This window comes from Drosophila obscura, unplaced genomic scaffold (assembly GCF_018151105.1).
Source record: "Drosophila obscura isolate BZ-5 IFL unplaced genomic scaffold, ASM1815110v1 contig_37, whole genome shotgun sequence".
NCBI classification, from domain to species: Eukaryota; Metazoa; Arthropoda; class Insecta; order Diptera; family Drosophilidae; genus Drosophila; species Drosophila obscura.
Window position 1 is genome coordinate 1,723,685 of NW_024542825.1, and position 20,153 is coordinate 1,743,837.

Here is a 20,153-nt window from a genome sequence, read left to right on the forward strand (position 1 = left end):
AAATAGTGTTAAAAAACAAACAGTCCTTCATAAGAGATATCAGGTGCAAAAACCTTATGGCTACTGAGATAGATGTTGATGAACTTTAAGCAGCAAGGTTGAAAATATTTTTGAATTAAAAGATTGTAAACACATTAGATGTTTTTAGCCGAAGGGTTAGACGATAGCAATTCGCTTTTTAATGAAATTGCAATTAATATGTTTTATAGGTAATTAATTATTGCAGCTACATAATAATAATACAAAATTTAACTAGAAACTATGAGACCGTTAAAAATCTTGTTTGCATATATTTTCAATGAAAAATTCAAAAACATTTTCAATATCTGTTTGCCTATCTCGCTATATTTCCATCAAAACCCTCTACTTTAATTTTGATTACTTCAATCCCAAAACCAAAGAAAAAAAATAGTATTGTCTCTTTTGATCTCCCCCAAGTGCCTCAAACTTGGTAGTCCAAAGTCCACCACCACAATTATCACTTTCCCAACCGGCCATTGATCAAAACTTTCATGCCAGACATAAATCACAATTTATAAGTACATATTATCAATACCATGACTAGACTCATTCTATGCACCAAAGATTTGCTCTTTTTTTTGGACTTTGGTATTACAAAAAATAAAAATTTTGAAAGTGGAACCCATTGATCGTGACCATCGAGGTGGCATGGCGACCTTTTACAGAACTGGTCTCTCGCCGACTGCACCCATTGCCGTGTGGAAAATTACAGCGTACAACCAGTTTTGTTTACATTTCTGCCGCCAGACAGGTGCTGAACCGAACCGAACCGATGATTGCTTTATAAAGTAGTTTTCCAATATGCCATCATAACAAATATATTTATGTGCACACATTTATAAAAGCTTTGTCATCTAATCAGTTGCCCGGTCTTTATCTTATCGAAAACTGTTTACCCAAAAGAACACTCTGCTCTTCTTTAAAGAGTCTCCAGTTTGATCGATGATTTGTCATTGAAATGAATTTCAATTAGAGATTATGATTGATATTCGTAATATTTTACTCAATATTTAACTATATTGTATTTGCAACATATTTATTAACAAATTGTCTCTTTTACTTACAGGTATGTTGATACAAAAAACTCTTTGAAATTTCTATATTTCTATATCTTAAGTAAGTACCATAACATGTTGCTAAAAACGGAAAAGTTCGTTCTATATCTGTGCGTGGGACTACTATATCTTTATGGTTTTTTTCCATTAGTTTGTATTAGTTTGTTTGCTTAGGGGTGAAGTCTTATCTTGGTCAAACATCAAGTGGAATGATTAACGGGGCGGTTTGTCCGGGGGTGTTATATTCGCTTATAACATTTTATAGCATATTTTAAGTGGAATATTCCCAACAGCCTCTGTCCATTTGTTCATAGTATTCTGCAAAGTATGCTATATAATTTTTAAGTGAAATAATTAGTTAATTTGTAACAATTTATAGGTGAACTAATCAATATAAAAAATTTCAATCAATTGTAGCAGCGTTGGGTAGTAGTGTTTGGGAACAGTCTAACAAAAACAACACAAATCGTTGTCAGCGAAACTAAAGTCGAGCATTAATGTAGCCTCATCCTGCACATGACATGTTTGTTGTTTTGATTCACAGGCATTCTCTTTTGCCGCCTTTGCTTGTGCATCTCGGGTCGAGAATCAATTCATGTGAGAGCGATCGGGACCACCGTCGTAGTTGTTTTTAACTAAGATTAAAAAAGGAATATATAAGAAATTTTAAATAGAATTTTATTTAAATAATGCTTAGGAAAATAATCAAAAATTGAAACCTGATGGAATTAATACTCCGAACCCTATGTGGATGTTTTTTGTGCGTATCCTCCAACGTTAGTTATACGTTACGTATACGCATGGTGGCACGACTAAGCTGCAAGTCAAATATTTTCTGCCACTCCTAACCTAATGAAAAGGAAACCCTATGTTTGATTGGGTCTCTCCACCCTGCTACTAGTATGAGAAAACATAATCATGCTAGCTTTTCTACGTCTTAACGAAACCCTGGCCATGCCTTTTGGCACAGTCTCCGCCATAAGCATTGTCTGACAGACACACACACACACACACGCACATACACAATGGGGAAAAATGTGTGTTTTGTTAGGACTGAAGTTGTTCTTTCTGAACATATTCGCATAGTTGATTTCTTATGCTTTGTTTATTCGAGTATGTAGGTCATGCTCCACTTGGAATCGGAGCAAGAGAGAGAGAGAGAGAGAGACGAAGACAGTGATTACATAGTGAGTAGGGGCAGGGGGAGACATACTACATATAAGCAATTAATGTTGGGATGTCCTTAGAATGTCCCCTGGGTGGGGGCCTATGACCATGTCGGAAACTAACCATTTTCAAGGAGCAAAACAATGGAAATTCCAGTCATGCCAATTCCGACATTGATTTACCTTGTCATTGAAATGCCTTCCCACCTCCTGCTAGCTTTTGTAATATTTATAAAATTCCTTTCTTAGAAGCCTTGACTAGAGGGAAGGTCCTTTCAAATGTCGTTTTTGCCTCATTGATAATTTATAAATTGGTGTAATTATTTTAGTACAAACAAAAAAGTACATTTAAAATTGGGACAGCTGAGGGAAATAGCTGTACAGCGTTCATTTCTGCACACACACACAGTCTCTCACGTTGCCTCTCTCCCGCTTCCACTTATGGTCATAAAATAACGAGAATTTCCCTTTTTATCGAGCACGTTTTTGATGGGCATTTGCGCAGGCGCCAGAGAGCGACTGAGAGCTACGAGGAGCAGGTGTTATTTATGCTTCATTCATGGCTGTATATATTCTATATTTATGTATGTATACAGAAATCGAAACAGATAGAGAGAGAGAGAGCCCCAGAGAGAGAGAGAGAGAGCTAATTAGATAAAAGGAAATTTTTAATGGGGGAAGGGAAATAAAAATTGCTTATGCCAGAGAGAAATTCACCCACTTTCTTTACCAAAAAAAAACGCTTGCTCTCTCTCACGTGGCACGCGGGGGCTTTCCCTCTCTCTTGCAGCCGCCCAGAGCGCTTGCTCTCCCACACACACTCACTCTCTCTCTATCTCTCTGTGTGTCTCTCATCTGCATGTTGCAAAGAAGCAACAAAACGAAAGAAAAAAGAAATAATAAAAATCCTACCCTCAGTCAGTGCCGTTCGACTGTCAATCCACACTTTAGCTGGCTTCCCTCCCACAACACACAAAAAACAACTTAACAAAACTGCAATATAAAATATTGCAAAAATTAACAACAATTTGTAGAACTAAAAAAAAAACTGCAATTGACTTGTACATTATTTTTTTTTTGGGAAGGGTAAATCCCCCGTTTTGAATTCGTGAAAGGAAATTTTCGTGTTGTTGTGCGAAACGCGGAAGTTTTGCGCTGCTCCGTTGTCCGTCAGTCATTCAGTCGTCGTCGGACTGTCAGACCGTTTGGTATCTGTGTGTGTGCGAGTGCCTATATTGTATGTGTGTGTGCGTGTGTGAATGTGCAGAGAATTAAATAAATTAAAAATATATAAATCAAAGTGCTAGAGGGATTATATAAAATCCCCACATCAAATCGAAAAGAAAAATCTGCATTTAAAAGAAAAATCTTTCATTCAAAAAACGTATATATGTGCTCTCCTTCACTCGCTCTCTCTTGTGAATATATCTATTCCCCCTGATACGCGCGCTCTCTCTCTCTCTCTGTCTCTCTCGCCTGCACTAATAGCCCTAGATATTTTTCTAGAATTTCGCGCCTATTTGTTGGTTGTTGGTCCCCTCCATTCATCCATTTATCTACCGTTGGTGGTCGTTTTGCCACCAAAGATAATTACCACAATAGAAGCAGCAACACGATAATAATACAACATTTCATTCATGGAAAACAAAAACAATTTAGAAATTGCTTTTAATAACGGAAATATATTTATTAAAAGGTAATGTGCTGCTCCCAAACTAAATTCTAATTAATTGTGTGCGTTCCTGTGTTCAATTTGTGTTTGTCCGTTTTTCAGTTTAGGTTCCGGTTTTTTTGATTTATGACAAAATGAATGGCAAATTATCGAATTATTCTTAACATTTTATCAACATTAAAAAACATCACATTGACTACTGTCAGGGTGCCCCTTTTCACCCTGTAATTAATATCTTTTTTGGGCATTTTCTTTATGGGATTGGGAGAGGTCAGAGGTTAAGAGTTAAACGGGTCAAAGAGGGAAAAGGGAACTTGGGATATTTGTGAGGGCTAATAAATGAAGAATGTGACGGAATCGTTCTGAATATTTTTACTATAAAATAAAAACTATAAAAAATAAAATAAAAACTATAAAAGAATAAATATAAAAACTATAAAAAATAAATATAAAACTATACAAAAGTAGAGATATAAACTAAAAAAAAATATGAACAAATTTAACTGTGCTTAAGTAAAAATTATAGAATTCAAAAATAAAAAAAATTAATAATGAATAATTTAAAAAAATATATAAAACTTGTTCAGTTTTATTAATTAATAATAACACTAAATAATGAAAAAATTATAAATACAAAATAGATCGATGGCATTATAGTTTACAAAAATAGTTGCATTAAATGCATTGTAAATAATTACTTCTATATTCCTAAAATGTATTTGTATTTAACGCATGATCGTATTAGTATTTAAAATACTGACATTCATTGTTGTTCCAGTGTTGTTCCATGCTAAAAATTTTGTATAAGCTCTTCAGTTTTCGGATATGTTTGCTTTTAAAAACTGTGTATCATCTACCTTGGTTCTGCATGCTACATTTAACACACAGACGCACAGATCATTCAAATAAAATACAGGCCCTAAAATCTAGATATTACTGCTATATTTTACTCTCCTTTGTAGCCTATGTAGACGATAACTAGTGTTGTAACTCCTTTCATTGAGAACTACTCGTAGTTCTCTGGCACAAAACGTAATCAAACCACCCACAAAACTGCCCACAGGCCATAAAAAACAACATAACACCGCTCGCGCTTCCTTCTAACAAACCCCAAAAATATATATATGGGAAAAAGAAACAACCCCCAAATGGGGGCAAGGAATGTTTACACTTAACAATGTACGATAGTTGCCTCGCCTCCTAGTTCTCGAACACTTCACTTCATTCAAGGAGAGAGAGAGAGCGAATGAAAGGCCAACACTTAATCGCCTTGACTGGCACTTTGCTTTGCTGGCTTCAATGTCAGAGCGTCCTTAATGGGACGCCAATAAAAATGTCCTTCTGCCCCCCGCTAAGGCCCAATAATATCCATTAATCCCAGATCGATAAATAAGGCGGAAAACTGGCCCTCAAAGCTTTGGTTTAATTGTGCAAAAATGATTGAAGGCGGATTTTTTAGACAAAACGACAAAAAAAATTCATTGATTTTTCCCTTCGGTGGCTTTTTCTCATTCCCCACTCATTTCCCAACCGCTTCTTATGCTACTTTCGTTTCTTGTATTTTCTTTTGTTTTTCGATTGTATTTTGTAAGCTTATTTTCGTTTGTTGGTAAAACCATAGAGGGTCATACCCGCCCCCTCTTTTGATTACGCAATTTTTACTTGAAACTTGGAATTTCATTCATTTCCTTGACGTTCTCGTGGAAACCCCTTGTTGGGGGAGGTCCATAAACCTCTTTGCGCCCTCTGGCACTGTCTGGTTATGGGGGTGTGTTTTTTTTTTTTTGGCAGCCACAAAGGCGTCACGTCAACGCAGCGTATACGCAATATTGATGATTGGTGACCTCAACAATTTGCGAGGGGGAGGCGCAAGAGTTCAACCCAAACACACACCCCAAAAAATATAATCGAAACAAAGATCTCTATGCGCTTGAATGCAAACTCTACCTATTATTTGCCAATTTTGGTTAGTGAAAAACATATTTAATTTGAGATCTTTTCATGCTGATAATTTGTTGTGAACTGAACCCCAGAACCCCACACACAATTGTCTGTATACACGAGTATACTATATCTATATCTGAGAGAGAGAAATAACATCTGGCTTCTGCTGCTGGTTCACTTAATCGATGTTTTGTCTATTAAGCGTATCGCGTTTTGTGCATTTTTTTTTTGCGTTTCGCTTTCCAGTAAATGAGTCTTGATGAACTCAAAACTGGCTTAAGGCAGTTCGAGGCGGGTTCTCGTATGGATTTCTAATGGCTCTTCAATGATCTTATGTCGTTGGGACTTTGGATATTGTATTTATTGACTTGTGATTAAATGATAAATCAATTAAACAAAAAGTAAATGAAGAGCGTTTTGGCCATGCTAAAATTAACGCAATTAATGGTCCATAAAATCGAGTGAGCAATTGAATTAAGTCATTTGGGAGTGTATTAAAAAGGCAATAAAAACTTGAGTCTGCATGCGAAAAATATATAATTACTACCAACAGATTTCTGATCACCCAAAACTTTATAGAAAACTCTGAGTTCAGGTTTTAGTTTTGTTTTTGAATTTGAGTGCCACAAAAAATTCAATAATTCGATAAATGGCTCATCTCTGCATGGAAAAACAGGCGCTTCTGCTGTACTAGCAGAGTCTGTGGTTACATCTTGAGGATTCAAATAAAATAGCAAATTAATATTCCTTCTCTTCAATAAATTTTCCTTCAAATAAATTCATCTCTCCTTCAAGGCAGCTCCAAACATAAAAATGATCTAAAAATAAAAATCGGAAATATGTTTGCTACAATGCAATGTAATTTTTATAGATGCCAAGCCATCAGTAAGCTTTTCTTATAAGCTTATACTATAAGACCTACTCCCACTCTTCCACCCTGACATTTATGTGATGAAATCATTTCTGTAATGCTTAAGTCCTTGACTGCATTTGGCGCCAACAATTGTCCAACGGACTTGCAGAAAAGACGGAGCAGATGCAGCTGTAGGAAAACTGAAGAAAAACTATAAAAAAAGAAGAAAAATTATCATGAAAAGCAAGCGTACGTGACGAGATACGGAAAGGGTCAGAGGAGTGGAGTGGAGTGGCGTGTACGGGGGCAGTGGAGAAGACCCAAAGAGAACATCAACCACGACCCACATTTGCAATCCCCACACAGACACACACACAGACACACTTATAGAGTGTGCCACAACAACAACAATTATGTATCTATGTCTCTGTGTATCTGTGGCTGCATTTGAGCGTGGGCTGCTGCTGCTGCTGCTTTTGCTGCTGGGTTCTGCTCTGATGTGTATCTACGTATCTGTGTATCTGTGCATCTGCAACAAAGAACTGGAACTAACAACTCAAATAACAACATGTTCATGTTCATGTTTCGTATTTTTCTGTTAGCCCATTCACATGGAGATACAGGCAGAAAGAGACGCAATACATACACATAGAGAGCGAAGAAAGAAAGAGAGAGAGAATGGCGCAATTTTCAGGTCAAGGTCATGATTCTTCTCTCTGTGTGTGTGTGTGTGTGTGTGTGTGGCAGAGAGGGAGGCAAATGCGAGCACTAGCAATGCGCTTTTGGTAGCGCTTGACGAGTCCTTCGCTTCAATCCCTGGCAGTAGTTGCCGCCCCCCACCTACCTCCCCCTACCCCTAGCTCAATGACGCGTGAACACATTCGCACACATACCACTTTGCATAATTTCATTCTGAATTCGCTGCGTGTGAGTGAAGCGCTTAAATCCGCCAAAAAGATACTTGCAACAAATAAAAAGAGTGTATATAGTTACACTAGTGGTGAGGGAGTGAGAGAGAGGGGAAGCCTCTGGCGCTGACATTGTTCCACGATGTGCATAAATTTCATGCTTAAATGATTTTTTATTTTTATTGAGCGTTAGATTTTCTTGAAAATTATTTATGAACAACATTAAATCTGGTCAACGGAAGGGAGTGGGGTTTGAGATAAAGAAAATTCAGAATATCACAAGAATATAATATATAATATAATATATATAATATAATATTATAATATATAATATAATATATATAATAAATATAATATATATAATATAATAATAAATAATATAATTTGGGATTTAATATCGAATAAGACAAAAATTAAATTAAATGTTAAAAAAAATTACAATTAAAGTTTTTGTTCATCAAATCCGAAAAATGCGTTTAGGCTAAGGTTATATATCAGAAAATCAACGCTGTATCACTTTCAGTATCGGTTACAAGCAGCTGATTTACTGTTTCCAGGACATTGCTGCCGCAACTCCAAAAATTGAATTGAATTTCCATTCATACTGCATTCTGCGAAGTCCACTTGCTTATGGCACTTTGAGGGGGTAGATTAAACATCTGTTACGACTGTTGCTATTCCATACTCCTCCTCCTCCCTCTTGCTGCCTTGTTATTCCACTGGCGCCACTAGGGATGTGCCAACACAATTGCATATATAATTTCTCTATAATCCCAGCACACAAGTAATAATTTGTATGCTCTTCATTGGCATGATTCTCAGCAGAATTACATTTCATACTCGTACTTTCTGTGCATTTCAAAACCCCACTTTAGCAGCTTGGTCAACTCGGAGAAGCCCATTAAACGTAATCTCTTAATGCTGCCCAGTTTTGGACGCATCCAATAAATCAAGGCTCCAGGCCGAGCACGTGCCAAACCAAACAGTTGGAGCATAAGAAAAAAGAATCCTTGTCAAACATTCATTGCCCCGACAATGAGACGCAAAGCGTTAGACTTGCATTTCATTTTCCAAAACAGAGCGAGAGAGAGATTTTTGTTGCCCCATTATGAATACATTTTTCAAGGCAAAATGTTTTGTTTGGCCACATGCTGAGGCATGCTGCTTGCTGCTGCTTGCTGCTGCGCCGCCGTGTGTCAGTTTCAATTGAGCTGAGCGAGTGGATGTGTGGGTGGGGGAACAAAGGCAGAACTCAAGGTTTTCCAACGCCGCCAACAACTCTTTGGATGGAAATAGTCGTCGTTGGCGTAGTCGTCCCCTTGCTGCCTGCCTTCTGAGTACATTTTGGGTTAGAAGTGTGTGGACCACTTGACAAAAAGTACTTTGGGGGCCGCCTCTTTAGAACGTGACTGGAATGTTGTTGTAGGCAGCGGCAGTGACGGGGGTAGGGAAGTCAAAGTCAGGGTCACAGTAACATATCAACGCTGGGGGACCTATTTTCAGGTAAATTATTTCCGTTGAGTACCTTTTCACCTTGGTATTATTTTTGTGTTGGGCTTTAGCTATGCCCCATACACTTTTAATTAATTATGTTAATTAATTATGTATATTTTATTTGGCAAGGGTACGGGACGCATGTAATGTGTCCCCGGGGCGGCATCTCCTGCCCATTAACGGTATGTTGTGGCGCATCTTTAACAAGTTGTCGGACAGAGTTGTGTGACACACATCACTAAGTAAATGCCTCCGGGTCAGTGCGGGGCCTCCGGACCGGGAACCGGGGACTGTGTGGACCTCCTCCAGCTCCAAAACGCTGTCTCCAGCAGACCTGTCATCTGGTTGTCAGTTGGCGCCATTTGTTGCTGCCCACAAACCGTTCTTTGCTGTGCGACATATTATATTTTTGTAGCACTTGACAGGCAGTCGGATAAATAGTTTTTTCCGTTTTCTAAGCAAGAGGGTGGCTCAATGTTAAAGATCTGCAAAATAAAATTGTAAATAAACCACTGATGAGGGGAGCTTATAAATATTCTTTTATTAATAGTTATTCAATGGAAAATTCAGTTCAGATAAGAAAAAAAAATTTTAGTCGTTCCAAAAATGTTTTGGGAAGTGAACAAATATGCATAAAACTCATTTATTAGGTTTGTTTACAGTCTGCATTAAATTCTTTATATTTTCGCAAAAAAAAAAAAACTATATTCAAAAATATTTTCCATAAATAAAAACCCTGACTCACCCGAATATTTCCCTGTTACTTGCATCTCGTCTGCTCTCTCATCCGTTTCATGTATGTTATGTAAGTTCTCATCTCTCGTTTCTGTGTATGTGTGTATGTCGGAGGCATGCAGCATGCACACCGCCAGCCAAAATGCCTGTGGCATGTCAGTGCTCTGCAAAATGTTAATTAAATGCTTTATTTCCCATGGCTGGAATTTTGCTTTTTATGATGACACATGCAACAAATAGAGGCAACACAGACAGACATCCACACACACACACAAGAAACACCCACACCAACACCCAACATCCAACACTCACTGAAGTGCAACAGAAATTAATGCAAAATTGGCAAGGTTGCAACATGGAAACCAAATTGCAAAAATAATATTTGCCAATTGCTTTTGTGATTTGAATTTTTGTTGTTTTCTTCTTCTTCTTTTTCAATTATAATTTATGTAACCATTGCAGAGATTACGTAGTTTGGAAAGTCTAAAGAGCAAACATTTCCTGAAGGCTAGAGTTCAAATAAAAATGATAATCTGTACCTTGTACTTAAATTTATATGTAGGAAAATATATACCTCAGTTTCTGGGTGGAAAATGTCTAAAGATACGAATAAAATACTTCCATAATCCAAGCAGATGCTACAAGCAAGTAGCAGAATAATTTTTCATGTTAAAAGTAGAACAAAATTGTATTTAAAAAACAACTTTTAACATTTCAAAATATTTCCAGCAAAGGGAACAGTTTCGAAAAAAATCTTGTAAATATGCAATTAATCCTCTAGTTTGATATGGAATATTCAACGATTTTTGTGTATTTCAAAACGTTTCAATAACTACTTTGTATCTGAGCCAGAGCATACCTGAAGTAATAAAAAATAAATTTGTTAATTTACAAAATTAACTAAAGTATTTAATACTCAAATTAATAAAATTCTTCAAGTTCCAACAATTTGCCAACAAAAAGAATCTTCCAGTGATATTAAGGACACCCCTCACAGAGTTATTTTCAAAAATTTCTTTTTTATTCTTTCAATAAGTTTTTAGTTTAATTTAAAATTTCATAGGAAACTTGTTCCTCGCAAACAAAAAAAAACCACGAAATGTGCTTCTAGAAGCCGCAAATAACTTTGCAAAAAATCCAATTACTACAACAAAAACAACAATAACAGCTAAAACAACAATAACAACAACTGCATGAGTATTACGTGTGCCAGCATGGCGGCAACAACAACACGAGTAACAACAAAATGGCTACGTTAGCCCATAAAATGGCTGCCAATATGGCAACGAGCAGCAGCAACGGCAGCAGCAAAACCAGCGAAATGCAGCAGCAGCAGCAAAAAAGCATCCATCTAATGCCAGCCGCCATAATACAGCCCGATTATCTGCTCAACAATGATCGCGGTTTATTTAAGGTTTATTGTTTTATCAAAGATTTCATTGGGTAAGTACTCGTAAACAAAAGACCAGCAAAACAGAACCAAAATGAAATGAAGAGCAAAGAGCAAAAAGCAAACAAAAAAGCGAAATTTGATAAGAAAAATTTGTGTGTTTACACTGAATGGCGTTAGCCTTGCTGCGGCTATTGACTGCAGAAAAGTGTTTACACTAAATGGCATTAAGTTAGCTGCAGCTGAAATTATTGATTGTGGAACAAAATTACTATTATAATTAAATAGCAAATAAAATACACTGATATACATATATTGTTTGAATTTTGATTTTACTTTTGTGTAAATTAAGCGAAATTATGCTTATAGTTGGATTAATACCCACCATTAAAAACTTACTAAAATATATTGTTAATTTAAGTTCAAATCCAAAATCAATGTTAATTATGATTAACACATAGAAAGCGATATAAATTGGTAGCAATATAAGCCAAAAGTTAAACTTGTTTCTTAGCGGAATAAAACGACAAAATATACACATAAATATTCATATTAATTATCATATATTTTCAACTAGCTCGCAACACATGGCACCCTGTATGTAGAGTATCTTTGTTTTTTTTTTTTTTTGTTCTGCCGGCGCTTATCATTTTTCATTCCCTCACACACACAAACAGCAACACACACTCAAATGCTGTGTGTGCCTGTGTCTTTATTTGTTCATATAATTCATATTTAATCAACTGATAATACAGAAAACATTTTCAACATTGCTTTTGTGCTGAGTTCCAACTGCCTGCCTGCCTGCCTGCTCCAATTTCTGTGCTCCTGATACACTTGCTGACATTATCACCTGCCCTGGCCAACTGGCACTGGCACGAATGATACTGCTGGCAATTTGATAACAGCAAGCCAGAGCAGACCGTCAGCCACTTGATACCCGGCCACAATAACTCGAAAAAACAAAAAAAGGTTCCTATTATCACATCAAATATTAGCAGATACACACAGTAGCTGTGGCTGTGGCTGTGGCTGGGGCATAGTTTTAGAAGTAATTAAAAAAAAATGCCAACTTGCCCTTGAGATTGCTGTTTGTTTTTGTCTGTACAAATTTTAGTCACAAAATTAACAGCATATCAAAATTTGTTTCGGGCCAAAACAATACAAAATTAGAAAATTCTAAATAAAATGGATTATGGTATTGAATCTAGTGCCATTATCGGCATTGTCCTGATCTTCTGTGCCATCATACTGTTCTATTTGGGCATAGGCTATGGCTATAAAAGTTGGTCGCAAGTAAACACGCTGTACGAGATGCCAGTGCTGCCGCGGCTGCACTCCCTAGCTCTGACACTCGGACAGCTGAAGCGCTTCAATGGCAAACGGCAAGATGGGCGAATTCTGGTGGCTTTTAAGGGCAAGATCTACGATGTATCGGGCGAATCAGAGTTTATTGTCGGCGGCAGCCTCAACTTTGTGGCTGGGACGGACTTTAGTCATTATCTAAACACAGAACTACCCTTGGAGCCCATGGAGAGGATCGAATTTGTAGAGCGCTGGGAAACCCTATTGAAAACGATTTATTCCTGTGTGGGCATCTTGATTGATTGTCAGGGTAATCCCCTGTTCATTAGGAAGAACAGAAACTGGCCAAGTAACGAAGCACTTGAAGACTTTATGGAGGATCAAACGATATTGGATTTCTGCAATGATCAATTCCAAACTAAATCGGTTGAAGCTGATGTGGAAAACTCTTCCAATAATGAAATGACCCATCAGTTGTTGAATGATATTTTGAGCGCCGAAACTTCAGCGCCACTTAAATCATTGAATAATGCTGCACCAAATCAATTGATTGACATGGATCTAGATTAAAAGCACTACAAATACATTTGGGAACATTTTTTTAAGTATAGCTGCCTTTGTTTTTGTACATTACGTATACGCAGAAACATCAATCCAGAGTCTTGACTTGCACGATTCTGGAAAAGCAGTTTCTGTCGCTATTTGGTTGGCTTTTGGCTGCGGAAATACCCTTAGTTTTACCCCAAAAAGTCTGCAACGACAAATCAGTCTAATTTAAGCCCATTTTATGCCCTTGCAATTCCCAACTGATTTTATTCGCACGATTATGAGGTTGTGGATGGTGGATTAAAATTAATGGTTTTTAAACATTTTCATTTTCATTGTAAATAGCACGCAAAGTTTTTACCCAGAAATCTCTCTCTCTCTCTCTCTCTGTTTCTCGTAGAGCTGAAGACTTGTCTAGATTCTGGTGTATTTTAGGTTCCTAGAAATCTAATTGGCAATTTGTGTATTCATTAAAATTCCTCGAAATCAATTATCTGGCTGTCGGCCCACCCCAACCCACAGTTTGTGTGTGGCCTGGGCGGCAGGCAAAACCTTTGATATTTAACTGGCAATGTCAAATTGGGCAGAGTGTTTCAATTATAAATCGCAGGGTGGTGTGCCTCTTATATGAGCTGTCATGTCAGCAGTCTGACGAAATAGGAAAAATATTCGTTGCACCCATCAACACCCACTCGGTTGAGGGCACAAAATTCGCGCTACGATGGCCAAAAATGGCCAACCAAAAAAGATGCAATTTTCCTTTTCATTTGAGTCGTTGTGCCAACACAAATTGCATTCGTGTGACGTCTTTTGGCAGAGAGACTTGTCTTTTCAAATTGCTGCAATGTATTTTTATACAGCCACGAATGCGAATACTTAAACTTAATTTGTTGCCACGCGCACCCCCCATTACGACAATTAATTAAATCAACGAATTTTATTTGGTTGAATCAATTCAAATATAAAATAATATAAGCTCTCCAAATTGATTAATTGATATTTATTTTGTTTCATTTTTTCTTTGCAGGTAAGCGTTGCCATTTCCATTTCCATTCCGAACAAAGAGACAGTAAGTTAAGGGGAATATAATTATTTAAACAAAGGTTTATGGACTCAAAGATTGATGTATCGAGTTTACCACTCTCTTAATTCAGTGTTGAGGTTCACTCTGACCCTTTTGTTTACACCCTTTAACGCTGCTTTTTAAGCCATATACAAATATTATCGTGTATTCTTTTAGACCCAACAACAAATATTAGCTTGTGGTAGCCACAATTGTTGACCCATCTGCCCCCCAACTGTAACTAAAATCCCCATGACTAATCCCCCCCGGTACTCTCGTAAGAGTCTGGCAGGCAAACTCTTTTTGCCACTCAGACAGACACAGACTGTGTGTTTGCACAACTCGATATGGTTTCATAAGAACTCCCCCTGACTGGAGGAGGACTGGACTGGCCCTGTGCTCCGAATATTGACTGTTAATTAAAAACCGCCACTCAAATATTGACTCTGCGCTGCTGTAAGTGCTGTTAAAACAAAATCGTAGCCAGGGGAACGTGACTGCAACACCTGGTTAACCACTGCAAGTGGCGGGGGAGGTAATACTTAAAGCAGACTTAAGGCATTCCTATATAATTTAAGTGGTCAGTGGCCAGCCAAGCGCGCGAGAGTTTGATCTCCTTTCTTTGGTATAGAAAACTTTCAAAGTCAATTCTTTGATGCTGCTTACAAAGCGTTCTGATGGCTCTACCTGCACTAGAAAGCCTCAAACTACGTTGACACGTGACTGGCAAGTCTAGAGATGGGTAATCATAACCCAGATAAAAGTTAAAACATAAAGAACAAAACATACAAAAATCTATTATATTGTTGAAACTGATTAAAATTGGACCATTATTAACCAGAATATAGCCTGCTGCCTTTTGCGCGCCATATATCTCTGGCTCTCTCTATTACAGTGCAGCTTCGCAGTTGAGGGTGAGTTCTAAGCTCTCTGCACAGCTCTGTTCAAGTGAGACTACATAGCTACTGGATAGACTACTACTACATCCTGCCTACTAAATCATGCCACACTTAGACCCAAACGAAAGTGACTCAACCCATTCTGAACTACGCCAAAAATATATATATCAAATGACTAAACCAAACCACGCACACACCAAAGGCTTATCGAACGACCTCCAGCAACAAGACTCTGGCTAGATTATCAGAAGCCAGATAAGACTCTTTGTACGGGCAGTCCCCTCAATGACAGCTGCCCCGTGGCCTGTGTGCCAATGCGTCTTTCGAACGCTTGCAATTAAACGCCAATTAGACATGTGTATGACTCTGCTGATATAGATATAGTCTATACAGTCGATCGAGTGCTGGCTGGCTGCTGCTGACACTGTGGGGGAAAGCAGCGAAAAAGCAGGGAAATATGCCAAGCATAAATTTCATTTCATTTCAGCTACAAAAACTATTTTCGCTGCTGCTGCTGCTGCTGCTGCTGCTGCTACCCACAGCATTTGCTCAACTCTAATGAGCCAATAAATTCCCATTACGTATACGCGCAGGTGGCCAGCTGCGGTAATTTGCTTAAATCAGAAAGCAAAGAGCGCGAATCGTTTGCATTTTCTCTCCTCCCTCTTGGCTTTTCTTTCCACTGTTGCTTGGTTATAAATTTCACGCTAACTCTCGACACTTGTCGTTGCAATCTTTTTCTTTCCCCATTTTCCATCTAATTTTTGTTTCCTTTATTCCTAATTTCCCATGCATTTGATACTTTCTTGCTGCTCTGGCTGCACTTCTGTATCCCGCAGATACATTGAAAACATGTGCCAAGTCTTAAATTTTCATTAAATCGAATATTTGTTGTGTGAATTCCGTTTTCGGGTTGGCTCTTTCCACATATTTATTTTGATTGGAGTTCGCTAGTCGAGGGGCTTATAATCAAAGTGCACACGCTTTTCCTGTCATTCGATAGTTAGTGTTTACTTATTGTGTGACGTTGGTAAAAATTCTATAGTATTTTTCGTATACTTAGCTGGGTGGGGGAGGGTATTTGGGTTGATTGGACTTGGGGGCGGCATTTGGCATTGGAAATATCGACTGCGAAAACAATAAGCGTAGTAATGATCACAGTAATTTGTATTTATACGATATTGATTTTGTAGATATTCTTCGAGAATGACGCAAAGTGATTTCAGAGTCATCTATTACGCCTCCCCATAGTCCCTTTTCTAATCATCTCTCTGCCAGTGTGGCTTAGCAGTTAAGGGTGAGCAGGCAAAGAGAGTGCAGCAAATCTTGCTCGATTGCTCTCTCGCTAGCTCTAGCACTCTCTCCCAGTGAGACTTGCACGTGTGCCACTCTCACTTCTAGTTGCCCCCGTAGTCCCTTTTCTAATCATCTCTCTGCCAGTGTGGACTAGCAGCTTAGGGTGAGTAGGCAAAGAGAGTGCAGCACCTCTTTATCGATAGCTCTAGCTCTCGCTCCCAGTGAGACTTGCACGTGTGCCACTCTCACTTCTAGTCCCATCTCTAAGCACTCATTGATCATTTGTAAATATTTATTCCCTGCCTATTCTGCTTGCTTATTCCACATGATTAATCGTTGGATTAATCGTTTGTTTCTTTGCTTTTTTCAATCTCAAGTTGTTTTGAATATTTTTGTGTTTTCATATCAGTCAACCAAAAGTAATACTTAAGAGCCTTATAATTCAAGTTAGCCCATTCATAGATTATAATCAGATAAGATACAATAAAGATAAGGTCACCTGGGGCGCGGTGTGCCTACTTTGAATTTAATTTTGTGGCACTTTTAAGTTGTATACATTTTGGAGCAACTGAATGATAGAATTTAAAAGAGACCCATACTCGTAAATTTCTTAGAAAATATGTATAAAATTGCATTGGATTACCCTTTTAGTTTTGTACACGCCGGAAATTTTCTTTACCAATTTAGCAATTGGTTAAACCCTCTTTAGTGGGTATCCCCCAAGTCGTTGCAATCGCTGATTGTAGATTTCCCTCTCATGCACTTGACATTTGCCATAAACGCACAGCCATCGTGATAATTGATGATGATTGCCGTTCAATCAGCTTCTATGGGTTTTATTTTGTCGCTTAAATATTCCACCCAACCTGAATCCCAAAAGCTGACACCCACAGCTGACGCCTGCTCTCTCTCTCTCTGTCTCTCTCTCTAGCGCTGTCCCTCGCTCTTCTATCACTCAATGCTAATTATCAGAATGCGATTAGATAGAATTCTTATGATAAGAACGAAAAGTTCTTTGATGTAATCAAAATTGTGTTATTTTTCGGCTCTTGTTGTTACGCTTCTCTATCGACTGGACTGACTTGTTGTCGGGTGTTATCGTTCATTTTGTTCTACAAAAAAAAAATCTTTTATAGCTTCGGCTGCCTGCTCGTCTGTGTAAATTTTGGTTGGTTTTGCCTATTCGTCGACGTCTTCCCCAAAAAGAAAAAAAAACACTACGGAGCGGAGAGAGAAGAAATGTATTTTTGAAAATAATTTTATTGCTGGGCTGCCATACACAAAAACGCAGCAGCCAGCAAAGCCAGCGCCAACGCCGGTGCGACGTCGCTGCTTTTGTCGACGGTCGGACGGTATTTTGGATTTTGTGTAAAAATCAGTTTTTGGTTCGAATTCAGTAAACAAAAACTTGTCGCCGGCGTGAGACGTAAACGCGAACAAAAAAGAAAAAAAAAATTATACCAAAAAAAAAGCAACGTAAAATTGTATTTGTGGTGTGAACAAAGTAGATATTTGTTTAAACAATTTGCTATAATTTAAGTTGAATGCACGACAAAGCGCAGACGAACAGAAGCACTCAGCCAGCCAGCCAGCCAGCTCTCTATCTGTTGTATCTGTATATCTTTCGGATACGCCGCCGAGCGACTCGCTCGATGACGTGCGTTAAGTGTTGTTGTTGTAGCTGCTGTTGTTGTAGCTGTACCCTGACCTTGTTACTGCCCGATTGTGAATTCTTCGGCGCTTATTTATCTGCCAGTCTGCTTTGAGTGCTGCTCTGAATGGTATCTCTATCCCTTTATGTATGTACATACTTGTAGATACAAATCTATCTATGTACACGATCGCACGCACAATCTATCTATCTAAATCGAAGCAAACGACACACAAAAAAATAAAACAACAACAAAAACGAGTCTAAAAATACACCGCAGGCAAAAAGAAAATGAGGGAAAAACGCAAAAACAAAAATTTGAAATACATTTTGTATTTTGTATATTTTTTGGTTGGGTTGGTCAAAAGTTTTGCCTTACATTCGGCCTTCTTGTTGGGTATATGTTTATTCCTCCATTTGGAGGAAAATTTTGGGTTTAGAATAAATAAAAGTTGAGTTTAAATAATTCCCGAGGAGCAGCGAAGAATGAAGAGATTAGCCCTTCCATTCCAGCAGACAATTCTAGGCAAAAGAGCTCTCTCTTTATAATTATAAAATACATATATTAGAGAATATTCCTCTAATTCTTTCATCCAAAAATTTCCACTAAATTCCCATAATTATTTCCTTAGGCTTTTCCAACGCCTAGAGACTAAATTTCGCTGCTACAAATATGAACCGAAAATCACGTTTTGACATTTGCCACCAAAAATTCCTCTCGTATCTCAAACAAACATGAAATTAGTCTCTGCGTTCTTCGCTTTGTATCTTTTTTGGAGCACAAGTGCGATGGCTGCTGTGCTGTGCGTATCTCCATAGATAAATTTAATTGGTTAATATTTATTTTTAGTCAAGACTTGATTAATTACCGAGTAAGGAACGAAACTCTCCTCACCCAGCGCACAGTGCTCGAGGGGAATTCTCTCCGTTCCGTATTTCTGTCATATTAGTTTTTGCCATTTGGCACGCGCAACCAGTTCCAGACAGCGCTTAACAATTTATCAGAGAGTAGGAGGAGAAAAAAAAAAACACAAATGCAAAATATATAAATAAAATTATAAATACAATTGCTTAACGTGTGTGTCCAAGCGCCTGCCTGCCTGTATGTTGCTCTCAGTTTCTCGCGCCCTCTCCGAGTCTCTTGACTCGCAACTCGCAAAGACACACAACCAAAACAAAATTAATGCAAAAAAATCGAAAATTCAAAGCAATTTTTGTTTTTAGTTGTCGTTCGACCGGCTAACCAATTTGTTTGCCATTTCCTTTCTTCGCCCCGATTGAATAATAATTAAATGCACAGCATTTTGAGTGTGCATTTTGTTATACAACAACACACAATAAAACCCACAATAAAAAAATTACATGAAAAGCAATCCATCTGTTTAATGCTCTAATCAATTTGAAACCCAATAAATCCCCAGTATATAGAGCAAAAGTGAAAAGTGCCCCGATCCAATCAATCATCAATCAATAAAGAAAATAAAAAATAGTTGAAAAAGTGCCAATAAAATGCTAAAATATCCGCGCACATCCTCCTCCACGTCCTCGGGCTACTTTGATGATGATGAGGCCATGATGAATTCCTATCAGACGCCGCCAGCCTCTCCGCAATCCGTGCCCCAGTATCTGCAGCGTCACATGGTGCGAATGTTTAGCACTGAAGTCGATAAGTAAGTTGCATTCGCACTTAATCGGTGCTCGTAAATCAGAGGGCAATAAAGTAGTTGGCATTTAATAGAGAGAATTTTATAAAGGAAGCTTTATTTAGATCAGACTCACTCACCCATCAGCCATCTGTCTGTTCGTAGAGGATCAAATTATCTTATTGAAAGATAAAACTTTGACATTCGGTGGGTTAATAACTATAGTAATTAGCTATAGATCTACCAAATTTAATCACTGTCCAATTAAAAATATAGCCATTATTACACTATTTTTGTGACTTATCATTGTTCTCAATTGGAAGTTTTTGTTCTCTCTTTTTTCCACCATTATGACAATCTGAGTACTGAGTATCTTAAATTCGTTTTACTTCATATATTCTCAAGATAATTACTTGGGATACATTTTGTTGATTTAAATTATAGTACGATTATATGAGTATTTGCTCTATTCTATTTATTTTTTTGTCAGATATATTCGAATCTATCTTTAC

General features: G+C 37.8%; 2 protein-coding genes across 4 annotated transcripts in view; both read left to right on the forward strand.

The window, feature by feature from the left end:
- The window catches only part of LOC111073484 (protein bunched, class 1/class 3/D/E isoforms), a 105,516-nt gene that overhangs the window by 43,565 nt on the left and 41,798 nt on the right, over positions 1–20,153 (forward strand). The window contains exon 1 of one of the 3 annotated variants that reach the window (XM_022365802.2): positions 11,073–11,291. The exons of 1 other annotated variant lie outside the window; for it this stretch is intronic. In XM_022365802.2, the coding sequence (XP_022221494.2) occupies positions 11,095–11,291 (197 nt within the window). In that variant the 5' untranslated portion in view covers positions 11,073–11,094. Of the gene's footprint in view, positions 1–11,072; positions 11,292–19,279; positions 19,669–20,153 lie in introns of those variants that run through there. One more of the 3 variants, XM_022365803.2, reaches the window with a different exon arrangement.
- On the forward strand, positions 12,338–13,151 carry LOC111073485. Its single transcript, XM_022365808.2, has one exon. It carries the CDS (start codon positions 12,427–12,429, stop codon positions 13,111–13,113), a length of 687 nt encoding a protein of 228 aa, XP_022221500.2. The 5' UTR covers positions 12,338–12,426; the 3' UTR covers positions 13,114–13,151.

Coding starts and splice junctions, on each gene's coding strand:
- LOC111073485 (XM_022365808.2), top strand. CDS start 12,427: ATGGATTATGGTATTGAATCTAGTGCCATTATCGGCATTGTCCTGATC.